This window comes from Colletotrichum chrysophilum, assembly GCF_026319265.1.
Source record: "Colletotrichum chrysophilum strain AFK26 chromosome Unknown scaffold_87, whole genome shotgun sequence".
NCBI classification, from domain to species: domain Eukaryota; kingdom Fungi; phylum Ascomycota; class Sordariomycetes; order Glomerellales; family Glomerellaceae; genus Colletotrichum; species Colletotrichum chrysophilum.
The window spans coordinates 103,684-123,220 of record NW_026517374.1 but is presented as its reverse complement, the minus strand read 5'-3'; the positions used below and the strand labels follow the sequence as shown (position 1 = coordinate 123,220).

The 19,537-nt window shown below is 50.5% G+C and overlaps 4 protein-coding genes across 4 annotated transcripts; 1 reads left to right on the top strand and 3 right to left on the bottom strand.

Moving 5' to 3' along the window:
* Positions 1-5,048: 5,048 nt before the first annotated feature.
* Positions 5,049-6,462, top strand: PRB1_2 (proteinase B; the record flags this gene model as incomplete). Its single annotated transcript, XM_053181973.1, has 3 exons — positions 5,049-5,351; positions 5,413-5,754; positions 5,863-6,462. 3 exons carry the CDS (start codon positions 5,049-5,051, stop codon positions 6,460-6,462), a joined length of 1,245 nt encoding a protein of 414 aa, XP_053034089.1.
* Positions 6,463-11,419: 4,957 nt separating this feature from the next.
* Positions 11,420-12,658, bottom strand: COL26b_009237 (uncharacterized protein; the record flags this gene model as incomplete). The annotated part of the gene is made up of 3 exons (XM_053181972.1): positions 11,420-11,832; positions 11,936-12,181; positions 12,232-12,658. 3 exons carry the CDS (start codon positions 12,656-12,658, stop codon positions 11,420-11,422), a joined length of 1,086 nt encoding a protein of 361 aa, XP_053034088.1.
* An 838-nt stretch (positions 12,659-13,496) lies between these two features.
* Positions 13,497-14,680, bottom strand: COL26b_009236 (uncharacterized protein; the record flags this gene model as incomplete). Its single annotated transcript, XM_053181971.1, has 2 exons — positions 13,497-13,957; positions 14,014-14,680. 2 exons carry the CDS (start codon positions 14,678-14,680, stop codon positions 13,497-13,499), a joined length of 1,128 nt encoding a protein of 375 aa, XP_053034087.1.
* A 375-nt stretch (positions 14,681-15,055) lies between these two features.
* COL26b_009235 (uncharacterized protein) lies at positions 15,056-16,235 on the bottom strand (the record flags this gene model as incomplete). Its single annotated transcript, XM_053181970.1, has 2 exons — positions 15,056-15,552; positions 15,602-16,235. 2 exons carry the CDS (start codon positions 16,233-16,235, stop codon positions 15,056-15,058), a joined length of 1,131 nt encoding a protein of 376 aa, XP_053034086.1.
* Between the last annotated feature and the right edge of the window lie 3,302 nt (positions 16,236-19,537).

Here is a 19,537-nt window from a genome sequence, read left to right as displayed (position 1 = left end):
CGGCGCCTAATCCTGTTCTGGCTGCACGCGAGGTTTGCTGTACATTACCGCCTGCAGGCGGCCGTTGCGTGAGTTGTGTAGTCCAACTATGAGTCATTTAATAACTAATACATCATAGACCTGCAAAGCCAATAGCCGCTCAGTCAGTTGATAAGCTAACACTCTACCACTGCCGAATGGGAATGCTAATTTTGCCGCAGGACTGCGATAAAGGAATTTGCATCTAAATGTGTGCAAATGACACCGGTCTGGAAGCCTTGCGTTGTGAGGGTTAAGGCTTCCGCGTGCAAAATTAGTGAATTTAAATGATGGACTGGATTGATTCAATGGATAAAGCGTATGCATGAGACGCAGCAAGAAGGACAAGCAGTCAACTTCTCTCCGGCAACTAAGAAAAGGTGCCGACCTGAAATGCGAGGCACTCAGGGCTATACTAGGACAAGGTTTCTCAGCAAATAACGCGATGCGAGGTGGGATAGAGTTCAGTTATGCTCGGCTTTGCTTGCCGAAGGGTGACAAACGGGGGATCGAATACACATAAATGAAACTGGAATAATTTACCACCACCTTTCTCGCATCTATTAGGCTTTCATTAGCGTGCTTTCTTTTTTGATATCAAAGCGAGCTGCGCGGGTGCGTCCGACTCTAGGCCTGGCTCATGATGATCTAGCTCGGCCGTTAAAATCATTAACGATGTCGCCATCCTCGCCCTGGACTCATTGCACAATTTGAGAGTCTATCCTAAGGCGCACGCCCTTACTAATTTCATCTTCACATCTATTAATTCTTTGATGCCGTCTGGAGTTACAGCACCGGACATAAAAGGGGATACACGCAACAGACTTGCCATTTCCGAAGCCCTCACGTTGTGGTGCCGTTAGCTGCTCTTACCTCGTCACGATGGCGCTATCATCATAACAGTAAGACTCGGTCAAATCAGAACGCTGGAGCGTGAGAGTTCCATAAATTAGTTGCTTTTCACGGGCTTGCGACAACTGACACTACGCTTCTGGTGTCTCTGGAACCGATCAACACAACTTCATCCGAGGTTCGTTCATGTCTTGTCGCGCTTTGCTACTGAACGTTAACTGAATATTCTAAGCCCATCAACCGCCGTTGGGCTCGGCCTCCTTTGATAATGGAAAACCTTCGTTTTCATTCTTATTCTAGTAACGATGTTGCAAATCACTGTCACGGCATCAAACTGTTCTGAAACACAACTCTCTGAAATCATTCTTGAAACTGGCACTGTTGAGTTCGATGGCAAGTAGGATTCCAAGTCCGATTTTGTCGGTGAGGACCTGTGGAATGCACGCCCCTTCGGTGGTACCAATAAGGGCCTTCTAAGGCTTGCGAATATTCGGACGAGCGTCACATCATCTGCATCAACAACGACGATCTTTAAATTCGCTTCCGGACCAATGCGGGAGACGAATGCACAAAGAGGCTAGGGCTCACACAAGTCACACGTTACTCTGTATTCGGAGTATCTCCTGGTCACAACATATGCAACTAATAGCTGTCGATGGATTTAATACGACAGAGGTGTCATGATAGGGAATGCTAGAGTCCCTGGGCGGAATTGATACAATGAAGGCTAGCAATCAGTTTGACATTGATCGGAAGTCAATTGCTCGGTGAGCTACGGGACATCGAAAGTTCTCTGTGGCTATGTAGTTTGTATCTTGAGCACAATTGCTGCTCGCCGGATTAGCTCATTTGTTCTAATTACTAGACATGGTAAATTATTGGACTGTTTCTTGTCGAACTGACGCTAACTCGTCTTGCAGACCATTGCAAAACTTGATAGAATAATTGTTGTATAAAATTATAAGTCGTCTTAGGTGTTGTCTTCCGGCAACCTGGAATATTGAGCCTAAGGCGGACAATTCGCGCTTAAGGCAATGAAATAACGTACTTATATATCCTCCATTGAAAAAATAGTATAATTGCAGTTAAAATGAAAAGGTTTAGTAAGGTTTTTGATGTAGGGTGGCGGGACATCAAGCAACTACTTACATGATAAGGGTAAGAAACATAACATAGATTTTGGAATGTATGGATAACGGTACTCCAAAGGCAACTGATAAAAACTAAGGTAATGATGTTCTTCTTACCAACAGAGTTATGCATACTATTATGCAGCGGCGTTGGCTGGCGTTAGGCACTTGTGCCTTAAACATACACACATGTATCCGTATCGCCCACATTCCGGGGGTTGCGTTACAGCACAGGAATTAGCAGCTGCTAACGTGCATATCCTCCCGTCTTCCATCACAAGCGAACCCCCACGAATTCCCAAGCGGCAGTTATCGTCGGTATGCATCTTTGGGCCTATCCGGTCGATATCATTGGCCTTCCTAGGATGATTACGAATCCTACCACGCAGTGTACGTCTCCCCAGGCTCACTAAAGCACTGCAACCCCCCGGATTCTCATTTCAACTACCTCTGGCCTGTATTAGAAGCTCTCGCGACGACTTTACGCAGAGCCTCATGTTCAAAATCAACAACACACGATCCGAAGTCATTGTCCTGCCTCACGTGCCAACAAAGTTCGTCCTGCGGATACGAGAACCTCGGTGCCAAGTCGGGATGTGTTCCTATCTGCCCCACTGAGTTGAAGTCTTGGCAATACGACTGAATGGAGACGCTGGAGCCTTCACATGCTGGGAATTTCCCGCTCTCCCTCGTGTCTCCCAGAACCTAAGAACAGTTGAGCTCAAATATCAAAAAGGAAGGACTTCAGTTGAGAGCTATCTGCTTCCTGCTGACAAGTGTGATCGTAGGAAAAGATGACATGCGCAACAAAGTGCGCAATTGCGCTCAATGATTCCTTCTGAGCTAACCCTGCCGCCAAGCACGGCGCACATTTCCTCTCCCGCAAACCTCGGCCAGCGAGACACGCCAGGATTCTTTATCTCCTTCCTAATCCCTTCCCCGTCGGCTCGGCCCCAGAATCGTTGCGATCTCTTCTCGCCCAGTCTGCCGAGAGGCGATTTCCCACCTGATCCGTCATTCTCAAGCAGGTGTGCGGCACGCAGGACGCCTCGCCCCTTATTTTTCCTTCTTCGGTCTCAGTTCTAAGAGGACCTACTGTATTTGACTGCCGCCGCCATCGGCGCCTCCCTCCCGACTCCTTGCAGCAGGATGTCCAACCTTGGAATTTCCCTACGAAGCACAGCCCAATGATCAAAACCAATCCAATTCGTGAACCCTCGCCAAGCTGGAGTTCGCCTTTTCGTGATATCAGTGCGCGAGTCACGCGACCGGCCGGGCCCGGACTCCGCCGTTCTCCAATCCCCCAATGAAGCTTTCCCGAAGCCTGTCTCTGGCCGGTCACTCGAATTCGCCCCGTCCATGTTTCTCTCAAGCTTGTTCCTTGGCTTCGCGACGGCCCCCCTATCGCTTGACGGCAGTTGCCCAAGACATCCGAGCTCCCCTCGTGGCGGCTTGGCGGGACCCCACAAGCCTATCTGCCATCTACAAGGGAGTTTGCGTCACTCGCAGTTGACTGGGTCAGCTCGGGCGAAGAGTTCATGGCATCATGTGGGCTGCACGAGGATCGATTGGCATCCGTTCGAACAGCCTGAATCGGAATGGTAAATCCGAAAGACAACTCCACAGGTCAGCACGGAAAAGCGATGTGCGAGAACGAACATGCGACGGTGACTCGATTGACTATTCAGGAAGCTCGATATCTTCAATCGCGGGTTGTCAACGAAATTCAAACAGGAATTCTGACCTTGATGTCTGCATGGACGCTCGAATCTGTACAAACAGCCGCCGCAGCATGCGCTCGAGTGACAACATGATGAATACGAGTATCCATCTGCACCAACTGACAGAAAACCAATTGCCGCGGTACCTGGATGCCAATCCTTCCACGCATCAGCGTTCACACGCATCAGCAGCGCGTCCCGATTTCCCCAGACCATTCACCCTCCTTCATGTAATGCTCCTTCATCTCAACTGCGCCGTCAGCTGTGCCGTGTCTTCGCCTCCAGACGTTCAGCTGTCCAATTGCCCCTTGCGGTACCTGCGCTTCCAGGGCCAAGACAAATCGGGGCACCCTTTTCTTTTGGATCCGGACGACGGTGAGCGCCTTGGCCGGCAATTGGCCCGTCTGGGGATCTCCCGTCTCCATTTGGAGTTTATTCAACCCCCGATTTTCTCGGATATCACTACGGAATTGGCAGGCGGGAAAGATGTGGGTTTGCGCCACCTTTAATTAAGTGCTGGTCCGCCTACATCGGCTCTGACCAATGCCCTACGCGACCTTCCATTTTAAGCATAATTGGGTGTGTTAAGGCTCCTCAACTAAGGCAACGTCCAACGGTCTGCTGTCAGCCAAATCGAGGATGACTTGTTTGCCAAGAAGCCAGTGCAACAAACCATGAATCGACACGCTTGGATGTCCCATTGAATGGCACAGCGGTCCCCGCCAGCGCGGAATTGCTTTGTGGAGCTAGATCGGACGTTTATTCACAATATTGACAATGATAGAGTATGGTCAATGCCCGGCATGCTTCCCGCTTGGCTTTCTTGAACCGCGGAGCTGGTTTCCGCGCATCAGCGGAAGAACCAAGCTTATGGATAGATTAACTGCTGGGGAATAGAGGGCATTGCTGCCAATGATGCACGCTTACCCCTTGCAATTGCGGATAAGTGTGTCAATTGCTTTTCAGCCTTCGGAGGCAACAGTTCCCACCCGCAGACAACTCGCTCTCGTATACAGCTCACGGAGCCCACAGATTCCTTGCTCCATCACCACGATCTAGGTCCAGTTTAGGAAGCTTGACAGCCTGTAGCTGGAGACCATAGACTTGGCAAACTATCACGCAAGATACCACGCCGATAGGCGCAATGAGATGTCGGATTGACAACATCCAATGTCTCCTCCTCCTACTCACGCATCGTGAGAATCATGTATAAAGATGGCCGCCCTCCTCGCCATCCTCTCAGCTTTTGTTCTTCAGCCTCAGCCCCATGCTTCAAGCTCAGTCGCCTCCCTGATCTAATCCTCAAGGTTTCCCCTCATCGGCCAAAATGACCAACTTCCGCCGCCTCGCCCTCGCCGTCGGAGCCCTGCTCCCCGTTGTCCTTGCCGCTCCCGCCGCTATCAAGCGCGACGAGCCCAAGTTCGCCCCCGGCAAGTACATCGTCACCCTCAAGGAGGATGCCGCCGCCAACGTCGACTCCCACTTGACCTGGGTTGCCGATGTCCACCGCCGCTCCCTCGGCAAGCGTGACACCGTCGGTGTTGAGAACAAGTTCAACATCAGCAACTGGAACGCTTACTCTGGCGAGTTCGATGAGGCCACCATTGAGGAGATCAAGAAGAGCCCCGAGGTAGGCCTCCTCGCCAATCGTCTCATCCTGGACGAGCAGCAGACTGACATCATCATCATAGGTCGCCCTTGTCGAGCCTGACTACTACATGTACCTCTCCGACTTCGTCGTTGAGGAGGTCAACCCCAAGCGCGCCCTGACTACCCAGTCTGGCGCCACCTGGGGTCTCGGCACCATCTCCCACCGCACCTCTGGCTCTACCCAGTACGTCTACGACACCTCGGCCGGTGCCAACACCTACGCCTACGTCGTCGACTCCGGTGTTCTCTCCACCCACAGCCAGTTCGGCGGACGTGCCACTCTCGGCTACAACGTCTTCTCCTCCGCCCACGTCGACTCCATCGGCCACGGCACCCACGTCGCCGGTACCATCGGTGGCTCTACCTACGGTGTTGCCAAGCAGGTGAGTTGAGCCTCAAGCCCACATCAGTTTCATCAGCCGGGACATCCCGCTCCCGCAACTGAGGGCAACCCCCCACTCTTCCTTGACCCATCCACTAACACCACCCAGACCAACATCATCTCCGTCAAGGTCTTCGAGGGCCGCCAGTCCACCACCTCCGCCATTCTCGCCGGCTTCAACTGGGCCGTGAACGACATTGTCTCCAAGTCCCGCGCTTCCCGCTCCGTCATCAACATGTCCCTTGGCGGCGAGGCCACTACCACCTGGACCACCGCCATCAACGCTGCCTACAACCAGGGCGTCCTCTCCGTCGTTGCTGCCGGCAACGGTGACGAGAACGGCAACCCTCTCCCCGTCTCCAGCCAATCTCCCGCCAACGCCCCCAACGCCCTGACCGTCGCCGCCATCGACTCCAGCTGGCGTCCGGCCTCCTTCACCAACTACGGTGCCGGCGTTGACATCTTCGGACCCGGTGTCTCTATCCTGTCCTCCTACATCGGCGGCAACTCTGCCACTGCCTCCCTCAGCGGTACCTCCATGGCTGCCCCCCACCTTGCTGGTCTGGCCGTCTACCTCCAGGCTCTTGAGGGTCTCTCCACCCCCGCTGCCGTCACCAACCGCATCAAGGCCCTCGGCACCACTGGCCGCGTTACCGGTACCCTGAGCGGCAGCCCCAACCTGGTTTCCTTCAACGGTGCCAGCGCTTAATTGCGACTACCTCAGCAAACTTCCTAGACAGTAGAAAGAGGAGGATTGAAAACATTGGTTGTCTATGAACAATAGTCTTTGTCTGACCATATTTCCTTCTCTAAAACTTTGGTTTAGAAGAGTTGTGGGGTTATCAAGATATGTACGACATGAGCATGTAATCGAAGTAGCTGAATAATATTCATTCCTACCATGCTACCTCTAACTTACAGAATGATCTTGTCGAAATGAGGTTGCCTGCCTTAACTCCTTCTCCGCTCTCATGCTCATTTAGGGTAGCTACCCCACGCCAGATAGGTACCTGTCTTCTGCCTGCCTCACCAAAACCTCACATTGATCCTCTCGCATTTCTCCTCGCAGACCTTGTCCATTTGCATGGCCCCATCCCACAAAACCTTGGCGATGGATTTATCACACTCTGGGTGTAAAGCGAAGATTTTGCTGTCTCGCAGTATTCTTCGAAATTTTCTGGGGCTGTGACGGAACGCATCCTCTCCGCAAATGGTCTCGAGCGACAATCCCTCATGAGCAAGGATCTTGACCAACGATCCCAGAATCGTACAGCAGCAGCGATGGTTTTCTGCTGACTGTGTTTGTACCAGATACCGGCATTCGTATACAATCGAGGATCCCGTACGGATGTTCAGGCCTGTGGTCAGCGTCCACAACGCCACTCCTATCAAGGACTGTCGTCCTTCCTCAATCATCTCTGCGATGGGTATGGTCAGTTTTGAACTGTGACACGAAGTTGTTGTTCGCATACCAATGAGTCTCGTCGATCTCAGATAGACGAAATCTTCGAGTGGAAATGGATGGGGTCCAAGGCCGTGATCAAAATGCAACTGATCATCTGAGCCAACGACCGAATTTTCAATCATCGCCCGCATCATCTTCGAAAACACTGTTGAGTCACCGAGTTCCCAAGCGACTCCCAGCAGCCGATAATCCTGCACAAAGTTCTGCAGCGGGGCGATCCACGAGCGCCCGAATCCTCGCACAATGGCGGAGGCATCGTACTTGTTGGTGAGAGTGAGCAGTGCGTATAAACTTGCAAGCGGCAAGGGTCTCGGTATTCTATCGAACTGCACATGAACCATTGCCAGAAACAGCCCCATCGCTCGAGTGTCATCTTCAGGCAAGTCGACCACCCAATCACCAACAGCGGGGCGAGACTCTGCAAACTTGCCAAAGAGCATCCTCTCGAAAACTAGCGATTTCCGAGCGAGACTGCGAGAACAGGTTTGATAGAGTGTCTCCGTGGGTCCTACGCGAAGGATCAGGTCGCCATCCTTGTCGCAGACTTTGACTTCAGTGGGTGTCGTCATCTTCGGAGTTGCGCAGTGGCCGACCATGTTGGACCCTGAAAAGTTGAGTTCGGATGATGGGTGATTGAATAAAATGGCAGTCTTAGGTACTTATGGAAAGCATTTTAGGCAAAAGTAGAGTGCTAGGCAAACGTCAACACTCGCTTCGGTCTACTTCTATGCCTTTGATGAATTCATAATCACAGGCCTTGAGACAGCCATGAAAGACCATTTTGAAACATTCCACCATTGTAATGTACTCTGGCGAGACACCCTTTGTGGGGGTCCCACAGTTTATCTTCTACCCAGACATTGTAGTTCTATCTAGAATCTATACGGCTTCTGAATCTTTCAGAGCTGAGTCAACATTCAAGCATGTGTATGATTTGTTTCTGAATGACCATCCCAAAGCTTACCACCATGAAGGATCGGCGCGTTGCTGCCCCCAGGACGCTGCAGGTTGTTCTATGCGCCTCGACTGCCCCCAGAACACCTCCTCTTTCGCTTTTCTATCAAACTTCCTCGTCAGAAATCCCATCACCTCATCTTCCGCTCTCGTTTCGGGATTCCTTGTCGGAAAACCCATCTTCTCAGCTTGCTTATTGAGATAGCGAAGTTGGCTCCGTGTAATGAACTCCAATCTTTTGCACTTCTCCCCTGCTCTATGATCGCCCTCTCTCAACTCGACAGCGAAGCTTTTCAAGCAATCGAAATGATGTGATAAGATTTTGACCCGAGGTAGAACATAGAACAGGTCTCTAAAACTCCCGTTGTACCTGTTTGCAATGCCAGGTAACGTGATGTTGTAACCGAGGCTTTGGAAGGCTTTGAAAAGAGACCCAAAGGCCATTGCGTCGCATGCCGAGTGTTCCTCAATTGATGTCAAGTGTTCTCGGCGGCCCAAATCTACAGTGCATCTGCCTCTGGCCAGAGCGTCGTAAAGTATTAGATAGGGCTTCAGGTATTCCTGGACTAACGCCATACGGTTCTTCTTGATTGTCTCTGAATCACCTTTTGTTAGCGTACCAAGGGCATCATGAACGAAGCTTCAGTCCGGCTTACCCATCATGTTGTCGGGCTGCAGGTGGAGGATCGAGTCCATTGGGAATGTCCAGGAGTTATCCAGGTGTGTGGCACGCTGAGACCTGGAATTCACATCAAATGAGCAAGGCAGCTCTAGCTTTCTGTCTGGGTCCAGACACGCAGTCGCATCTGATATACAGCTTGAAAGCTCATTCGTCGGCACTCCATATAGAAGCGTGCCATCTTCATGAACGGTACAGTCTCGCGTGATGGTGACCATCATCTTCTCGAAGAGCTCAATGTGACCCAGCTCCCATGCCACACACAAAAGATACGGATCATCCGTTTGGGAACCGACAGCATCGATCCATCGATGTGCATAAGGCCTAAGAAGGGCGGTGGCATCGTACTTCTCGGTGAGCGTTAGAAGATCGTAAAGGTCTCGGACGGACAATGTTTCCGGCGTGACGTGGAATTTTCCGTGGATGATACTCAGAAATATTGCCATCGCCCTGGCCCCATCCTCGGGTAGCCTAACGACCCATTTTGCGTCGTCTGAAGGTTTTGATTCGGCGAAACTTCCATACAGCATTCTTTTGAAGACCGGAGATGATCGTGCGAGTGATTTGGAACACACCCTGAATCGTGCCATTTCTGGGCCGACGTGGAGCATCAAGTCGCCATCGCTGTCATAAACTCCATTTTCTGTTGTCAATGGGAGGCTCTGAGAAGCCGGCGTGGATCCCATTGTGATGCGTTTTTTTCTTTCTTTCTTTCTAGCCAATCGAGCGTCGGTGAGCAAATGATGTGGTTGTTGGAGGTGCGTTTGCTGGTTGCGAAGTTCAAGGTTTGAGTTGAGAAAAAAACACCTGATGAGTCTGAGTCGCTGCGCGACACTTTATGTGGGGCGGTTTCACGCATTACACGTGTCTTCAGAACATTACCTGGATCCCTTGATAAAGAAACTGGGTGTTTTTGCCAGTGGTTTGCGAAAGCAGCCGTGGACTTCGATTGAAGCTGTCAAAGTCTCAACAAACTTTGACTGAGATGAAGGTGTGGTAAATGGGCATCTTGTCACTTGAGCCTGCCCCTGCCACCCATTAAGGTTCAAACTCTCAATGTGTCCGTCGCTGTTTTATCAGCGGACGCACCAGTTGACCGGAATGATGACCAAAAATGCAGTGATCACTTGATAATCGCACCTCTTATCAGGCTTCCAGTATGGGATCTCAGTTCTTGGTACCACCAGCCTTGTTGTCTTCGTCTAGACCATTCTTCTTCGTTTGCCTCTGACGGTGTTCCAAACGCTCGGGCCGTATGAGATCAGTCTCGGCAATCAGCCGCTCCTCTCCTAGACGACCTCTATTTATGCGTTGCAAAATATCAGACTCGCATTCATTGTGACCCTTTTCTATCAGGAACTATATCCTGACGATTCCATTGTTGAGACGCCAGGTTTGGTTCGGACTTGCCTTCGTTCTGCATGATGCCCAGGCCCCTGTGGCAAGAACCAGCCATCAAGGAACCTGGTAATAAGCTCTCGCAGTCGAACCATTGGACTTTCGTGCATATTCGACGCTCTTGAATACCGCTTTTGGCCGTGAGTTGATAGTAAAGATTAAGATAAGGATCCATGATAACCTGAATGATATCTTTATGAGTTTCGCCAAAATATTCGACTAATTACTAGTCAGAATATGACTATTGATGAGGGATTCCACGCGAAGCCAGTACTTACCAAACAGCCCTAGCGGAAGGCCTCAAGGTCAGAGAATTGAAAGTAGAGAAACAGCTCATGTTCACTGTCATCATATCACTGTCATCATAGTTATAGATGACTTTTCTCACGTTGCTCTCGAAAATAGCATGATGTCCGGTAACCCAAGCAAGGCACATGAGGTGAGAGGAGTTTGCATCGTCAGACCATGTAGATGCTCTTATTATCTATCCCTTGACCCAGGGTCGTACGATGGACAAAGCGTCGCACTTTCCAACGATGACGACCAACGCGGACAGGTCTTGGATATGAAGCTTCGTCGGTAAATCTTTGGAACAGCTGTGAACAATGATGAGAAAGACTAAAAACTGCTTGTGGTTATTGTCTGAGATTCCAAGTACCCACTTGCTCCCATCTGTGGGCCGAGTCTCCGCGAGGCCCAGGAAGAGCATCGCCTTGAACACGTATGAGTGGCGACCAAGGGCCCTAGAACAGACAATGTAGGTAATGCGTTCAGACAACCCGTCCCATCCACAATGAGATGAATGTCGCCATCCTCCTCCACCATGGTGACCGTCTGAGGGCCGATGTCATCGTCAAGCTTCGTTCTTTCGGCCTGGTAGCGTGTCATTCTCACGTCAAACTGCTGTTATGATAGAGAGCTTGACATGCAAATACGATTGGCTATCCCCTTCATAAAAGTAAAATGAGACCTCAGAATTGCTTATGTAATGTTTGGGACCAAAGAGTTCAGCGCAAGCTTCTCGGCTGAAATGACCCCAGGCTCCGGCCGAGACATGCATGTAGGTTCACGCATACAAATAGATAGCGATGGCAACCAGGAATCCCTCATAGGTCAAGTTCCTCTCGAATAACTCCGCCTTTCAACGCCCATACAGCAAACCCAGCCAATTCATTCCAATCCCGTCTTGACTGTCTGCCGCTCCAAGTGCTTCTTCTGCTGAGGATGGAGGACAACGGCAGATCCACTTGCATACTTTTCTATCATCATTCGTCTCTCCTGAAGATCCTTGTGACACTCCGAGAGATGGTCATGACTACGTAATGTCATAAGGTCGAATTCTTCAAGCTTTCCCTCGAGGTCCAAAACGCTGCCGCGATATTGCTGGACTGCGTCTTTCGAAGGCTGTCCCAGCGTTGTACGGCGGAAGCTCCTGATCAGGCTACCAAGTAGCATGCTGTCGCACTCGTCTTGATCACCGGGTATGGAACAGCGGCGGTGGCCATTTGCGAGGTCGTCATGCAGGGTAACGAAAGGCTCCATCATCCCAAGGACGGATTTGGCGCGATGGTCCTTAATTTGATCTGCTCGAGATACACAATTAGCCTTTGCTCAGAACAGGTGGAAAGAGGCGGTATCCAAAAGGCGCCGACATCGACGGTAAGATACAACAACCATGGTACTCACCAACGATTTCCATAGGAATCAGGTCGCCCAGATACTTGTCAAGGTCCTGTGGCATCGCGGCAATCTCCTCTCCACGCGCATTGAAGTTCATGAAAGGTTCTGGGACGATGGAAAGTCGACCATCTTTGGAGATAGAAGATCGGCTAGTGATGGACCACAGCGCGTACTCGAAGGTAGGAATGCACCCGAAATGCAATGCAATATGAAGGGTCAATTTCGCTTCGTAGATGTCCTCTGGCTCGAGGTCTGGAAGCCAGTAATTGACCCATGGTCGAAAGATTTCGATGCAGTCGTACTTATCCGCAATGGCGACCAAGCCTGAGAGGAGGGGAATGGAGAGGCGTTGTGCGACCTTCTTGAAATTGCATTGCAGTGCAGAATGTTCAACACCACCTCAAAATGGGCCGGTTCGTCTCCGGGAAGGTGTACGATCCAGACTGAATCTTGCTTCGACGACTCGGTGGATGGACGGGACTCGGCAAAGGGACCGAAGAGCATCTTGTCAAAAACTGGCGACGCGCGTGCGAGGGCTTTGGAGCAGACGAGAAAGGTTGACGGGTCGCCGGCACGGATGTCGCTGCCAACAACAAGGTACAAGTCGCCCTTGCTGTCTAATATCTTGGTCGGCGTCGGTATGGCTGCTTTGTCGAGGCGAATGCGCTTGGTCTCCCGCTCGTCGTCATTTGCCATCTCCGCTGGTCGGCATCGTTCGTTGTCGTCCATGATGCGGTTGTTGTTCTTTCGTAGTTGTCGTCTTTCGGGTTTGAGGGTGGGAGATTTTGTGGCAGGGAAAGAGGAAAAGCGACCTCCCCCTTCCAAGATTCGGAAGGAACAACCCGACGGAGAAAGCCTGTGAGGTAGTAGAAGGGAAGGAGCGCGCCTACCTTACAGGGAGGCAGGCACCTGCCAGAGAAGATTTAGTAAGGAGAGGCCAGGCGGAAGGAGCTTGCCAGAGCAAAAGAGGGAAAATGGACACGACTTGTAGTCGACAACTTCCAAATGGCCAGTGAAATCATGACCAGGGTTCAGTATCAGTAGTAGGTGTTTCTTAGATGTCCGTGGCGCTATCTATGCTACTGAATCTTTGTGTTCTCCGGCCCGAGAAAGTTTGATCCGCCTTTGCCATGCAAAATCAAATGCTCTGCCTTTTCAAATCACACTACAGAACCAAATTGCGAAGTTGCAATCCCAATGCAACGCCATTTTGCCCTATGTTCTCCTCGCGAGACTCTCACGGAGGATAGTCAAATCCAGCTTTCTGGGCTGGGGCCTCCAAACGAGTCCAATGTTCCGCCTTCGCTTTGCAGAACATGTTTGTTTCCTTCTACCCCCAAAGTATCTTGCCCTCCAAGGTCAAGTTGCTCATCAATTGAATGAGTTGCTCGCGGGGCCTGTGGTAATGACCCTCATCGCAACCTTGCGGAAGCATTTCCCCTTTTCCTAAATGGATTCTTAGTCGTTTCGCGATTTCCCGGTACGCTTTCGCCGCGTCTTCGCCGATCATGTTCACCCTGATTGACTGGTAACCATGAAGGAGATATTCCGGACAAGGATGTTGCATTCAACGAGCATCGCAAATGCCTGTCTTCTTCGCCTGCGCTTCCATCCGGGCTTGGTATTGAGGTTTCAGCACGAGCGCCTCTGCTGTCTTCCGTTCGTTGTCTGCGGAAATGTTGTCCCGATATTTCGTAAGATTTCTCCTGCAGATGCTATGCTCAGTTTTGTCGTTGCTCTCTCCGACGAAGATTTTCAATGCAGCGAGCTTGTCTTCCAGTTGACGCACAGGCCCGCGATGAGCTTCCACTGGGTCTTGAGCCATGATATCAATGCCCTGGAGCAAGCACTCCCTGATCATAGATCCCAGAGCTACTGAGTCACATCTCATTCCGGCTTCCAGGAGATAGGGCTTCACCCTAGCTCGGTAGCGGCATAGTCCCTGCTCGGAGATGAGAGATTTGTAGAGTTGAATGTACGGCTCAAACTGAATGCTCACCAACTTGTGGCGCATTTCACGGATGGTGTCTTTGTTCCAAGTTAGCATGATTGATCTGCAATTTACCACGAGAGATTCCGCTCACCTAGAGCGTCTGAGGGTCCCCAATTGTCCAGATCGGCTGCGAGCTTGATGTGGTGTACGCTCCATGCACCGGTTTCCTTCGATCGGCAATTCTGTTCATACGACAGGCTACCTTGCTCGTCGATGAAGGATGCGTGGATGATTTTCGTCATCTTTGATTGGAAAGTCTCCTTGTGGCCAAGGTTCCATGCGATGTACAATGCCAATGGCAAGCTTTCCGATGTCTTGATACCTTTGAGCCAGGGCTTTGCCCATGGGCGAATGAGGCCGATGCTGTCGTACTTGTCAAGCAGTACCAGGAGTAGGTACAAGTTGTCAATTGCGGTTCTCGACGGTACTTGGTCGAAGTGACCATGCATGACATGGAGAAAGATCTTGAAAGAGTCAGGTCTGTCGTCGGGTAAGTCGACCACCCAGTTCTCCTTCTTTGTTTGGGCGCTTAAGGACTCCGCGAAACCCCCATAGAGCATTCTCTTCAGCACCGGCGACGATCTTGCTACCGTCCTGGAGCAGACGAGGAAGATGGTGGTCTGGTCAGTATGATCGGATCCAACTCTGAGTTGCAAATCTCCAAACTCCTCAAGAACGACAGGCGTGGTGGGCCCTGTTGTTTCCAGCTTGGGTCGCTTTTTGTCAGGCTCACTCATTGAATTCTCCGAATCCCCCATGATGATGAGCAAGAGACGATTGATGAAAAGTGTTTCCGCAGTTGGTGTTGAAGGTCAAGGTTGCAGTTGATAAGGTTGTAAATAATGAGGCTGTGCTTCGGGAGATTGAATTACGGTTGCTTTTGCTGTAGAGCCTGTAGAAAGTTTGGAACATTCCAAGTTGAATCCGGTAGGCGCATAGGGAGGCGTCTATTTATAAAATAATCTAGCCTAGAGAAGAGAGAAAAGTAGGCAAGAGCCTCTCCTTCCAACGCAGAAGAAGACGGAAGGTCTCGGAAGGAGTTAATCGGGACTCGCAACTCGAGGTGTCCACGCAAATCTTCCAACGCCGAGCCTTCCCATAGACAGGGCTGTCAAATGCAATGTTTCATACCCTCATGACTTTGGCAGGCCCGTCTTACTTGCCTGTTTCGTCAAATACTCCTTATGCTTAGGCTGCGCAAATGACATGTTCCCCCTCAGCATCAACGACCTCTCAACTCCTTCCCGCAGCCCAGACTGCAGGACGTGCTCGCATGCGCTCATGCTGAATCCGAATCGGGAAGGCGCCGTCTGACCAAAGCTGAATGAGGAAGTGGTCGGGTGAGCGTAGCCTGAGTGGATTGTGTACAGCTCCAGCTTCAGCATCACCGACTGAAGGTGGGACGCACTCCCGCGGTATGCCTTGACGGGATCATTCGCCGTGAGGTCCAGATTCTGCGTGGCGAAGGATCTGATGAGAGACCCCAAGAGTAAGCTGTCGCATCTCTTTCCGCCGGATGGATCTCCTGGCGAGGACATGCATCGGTCGCCACCCTTCAGAGCGGCGTAGAGGTTGAGATACGGATCCAGCATGGCGATGAGCAGAGTCTTTCGTATTGATGCGGCGTCGTCTGCGCATAATATCAGCTTTTGGCTCATCCTCGGGTGCGGGAAATTTACCAAGCAACCCGTCCGGTATTAAGCAGTCCAAATTCTTGAGTTTGTATGTGTAACTCTCCCTGTTCTCCCCCGCAAACCCAAACACCAAGTCCTCCTCATGATCCAAATGGCATTCAGTCGCAATCTTCATAGCCATGGCGTTGAATGTTTGGTAATCTCCCAACTCATACGCCACCCCAAGCAATAATGGGTTTTGCATGCTCGTCTTTACGCCCTCCATCCAGCCCTTCGCCCAAGGTCGCGTGATATTAGTCGCGTCGTATTTCTCCGTGACAACAAGAAATGTGTACAACTCTGTGAGCTCGATCTTCTCAGGCACTTTGTCAAAAGCGCCGTGAACGATATTCAGCATCATCTCCATGGGCTGCTGCCGGTCCTCAGGTAAGTCCACCGTCCATCCGTGGTCGACATCCGAGTGCCCTGATTCAGCGAAGCCCCCATAGAGCATCTTTCTGAACACTGTTGACGCGCGGGCGAGCGCTTTCGAGCACACAAAGTAAGTCTTTGTCTTTTCTTCGACACCCGCGCCAACGTGCAAATAAAGGTCGCCATTTGGGTCGAAGCTGACAAGTTCCCCTGAAATTGGTGATGGCGGGTCATGGTTGGTGCACCCGTCCTCGTCCATGATCGCCATGCTTGGTTCTCGGCAATAACTTCATTCGGCAGTTCAGAGTCGTTTTGTTGATTAGTGAAATGGCAGGAACCAATAAGCCCGAACTCGTTCCTCTGAAGACAGATACTCGGAACGGTCAGGTGAAAGTTTGGGACAACACCAGGTCTGGCCTGGTTCCGCTTCCGAGGGGTGAAAGAGTGGTCAGATTGTGGCCCGTGCACGTCGCAGGAACCTGTGTAACCGGGGAGATTTTCCCTCGCGAATTTGAAACTGGCGAGGTGGATGACCTGATCCAACGTGTACTATGTGTTGAAATGTGCGTATGCTTCGTTGAGCAGTGAGTCAGCTATCGCGAAGGTGATGTGTGGAAATGGGATCGCATCGACGTCCAACATCAGCTGAACTAGACGGGAAAGGGCTGAGATTCAGCTCAAGATATAAAAAGGTTCAGCATGATCCCGGCCCCCGAGGCCCCCGCGTTCGCGCGCCGGGCCCCGCTTAAAATCCCATTGGCCTCTCGTATTCCGGGGTTTCCCAGCCCCCGATTCGGCATCCCACAGCTCCGCGGGCCGGGACGCGTCCTGCGCGCGTGGCTTGCCGACCCGATGCGCCTTGGAGCCGCTGGGCTGAGCGACTTTTAGAAGTGTGCCTCAAATCAGGCATTCGAATTTTTTTTATTTTTTTTGTCTTATCTCGAGATGGGGCTGCAGCTTCAAATGGATTCCGCCATGACTCGGAAAGTGGGAAATAGCCAAGTTGTGTGCTTGGCAAAGTCATGATATGTTCACAAAGTAGCTGCCACCACGGATTTCGGCCATGTTGCTAGTAGATATAAAGTGAATTTATTTTGTCGAAAGTTTTACCACAACGAAACCGGTCACAGTGTTGGTCGGACATCATCTTACATCACGATCGGACCCATCGAACTCGTTGTTTAGTAAGAATGCACAGTCTTGTTGCCCAGTATGTCCGCGGCAGTAATTACGCCAATGCGACTTGCTTTCAAACAGGACCTAAACTTTGGGTAAAGCCTGACCACAAATCTGCAGACTTATGCGGTTTATGTTTCATCAAGTTTAGGCCCGACTGAGAAAGCGCAATTCGATGTTCAGAAGCAAGCAGGGCGAGGAATAACTGTGAAGTTGAGCTAAGTTGTCTGAGCAATGAGTCAACGATTTGTTGCGAGTCTGGTCTAGGTACTCTCTGGCGCAAATGGGATGGGGCTAGATGGCTCTAGTACCCCCGATTGATATCCAGCAGCTTCGTGTCAGGTATACCTTCCATGTATCATCCTTTAGCGGAAATGATTAACAGTCGGGATGATAGACTAATATCCCGTTCAGTTGTTGTCAATACTTCCAGCGACGATACCTCTCTTCGTAGCGCCTGTCGTCCAATTGCTGTGTCAAGCGAGTAGTTCTTGTCCCTTTTATCATCAAAGTCGATTGATTGTCCAGGAGCGCACGTAACGACACTAACATTGGTATTTAAATACCACAGGTCTTGTTGAACTTCGGCCCGGTACGGTCAAGCGGGCTATTTAGATGCCCACAGTTAAGTGGCATAACGTTGCAAATGGTTGAGCAGAATGTCATTTTCTGACGGCTATGATGCTCGTGTCGCTTGAGAGTTCAAGCGAAAGACATGGATGTGATGTTTCCCGGTTTACAAGCGCTCCTCCCTCAACTCACATCATCCGTCATCGTCCATGAATGATGTCTTGATAATACTTTAAACGAAGGATGATCGATTAGATGATTTCATTTTCCAGGCCAGAGCTTGATATGAAGAACACAGCTCTCGATACCAACCTTACACCGTCAACTTACTAGATCTTTTGAGTGAGGCGCTGTAGCTCGGAGTCTGTTGGACGCATCTTGCATTTAATTGCTAGCATTTCCTGTCGAAAGGGCCCTTGGAAGCTTACGATAGAGCGAATCTGTTGCCGAAGCGCCGTCACATATTACGCAACGGCTATCTTGTGTCGAGCGGCATCCAAGCAGTCCGGGATATTGCTCTGCATGGTAAGACACTTGGATATATAAACATATCGATAAATCTGTCAATTTACTTCTTGAACAAATGGAAAGCCTGCCAGATGGAACTGGCACACTCTTCTCCGTACCAGGTATCAACCAGCCTAGTGGAAATTGAAAGCCACCCATCCATGAAGCCCTGGACGACAACTAGAGATGCTGACGTTGCAATGGAATCAAACAATCGTCCTTCTTCCTAGGTGTATTGATGGGATAGTAAGAAAGAAATGCCGAACATCACTTTGCAGTTGGGTCGATCGTTGCTAACGGGAGCTTAGTTATATTGGTGCGCATTTAGCTCATGCCGGAGATCAAAATCCTCTTGCTATAGAAATCAACAACAAATTGATTCGGCTGTCCTGAGGCCAGATTAGGATCTTGACACAATTCTTTTATACATGTCCAGTAGCACACCAGGCCGCTGCATGTTCTTTCATGTTTGGACTGGCTAGGCGTATAAAAATGGGCACCCTGAACCATTTTCATATCCGTCAAGCCACAGGCAATGGCATTTGGTTAGGCTGTCTGAGTAATGCATATGCTCAATCTAGGGCCTTGATAAGCAGTCGCCATTGTCAGCCCCAAACATGCAGTTAGGAGTTTGGCTCGATGCTAATGGATATGTGAGTGAGGGCGTATTGAATTCCCACGTATTCATAATAGTTAAAACTAAGAATGTCGGTACTGCCAGACGAGTCCATAACATTGATGATCGGATGACGGCTAATCCAAAAGATTTACACACCGGCCGGTCTGGGTTCATCTCGTCATTGTGACATCAGGGTCAACATATATTCAAGTATTGCGTACTGAGGTCAGTCGTTCTTCATCGTCCGCTCTAGCCGTCGTTAAGAATGTATTTGTCATTCCAACGCCACGAGGGAAACACCGCACAATATATTCTTCCTGCCAGAAGCATAGCATGGGTGGTAGCTGGGGCACACAATGCTGACACAGAACATTGTATCGTGTGATATGAGACTTCTGGAATGGCATTCACATTTCTCGCTTGTGTTCCATAACAGAAAGACGTTGCCCGGTCCGATTGTCGATTTTAAAGGAGACATCAATGCACGCAGCACCCTCCATATGCTCAAAAGCCGCGCCGTCGGTACCTAGCTAAAGCCCCTTAGGCAAGTCTTCGGACAAGTACCCCGATATAAGGGCTCAGAATGGCTGTGATAGTCAACCTTGCATTAAGCCAGAAATTGCCGCTATTCTTGCCCCTTGAAAGCATTTCTCTATGTCATAACGCAACTCATCTAGCACGCATATTGTCGAGTAGAG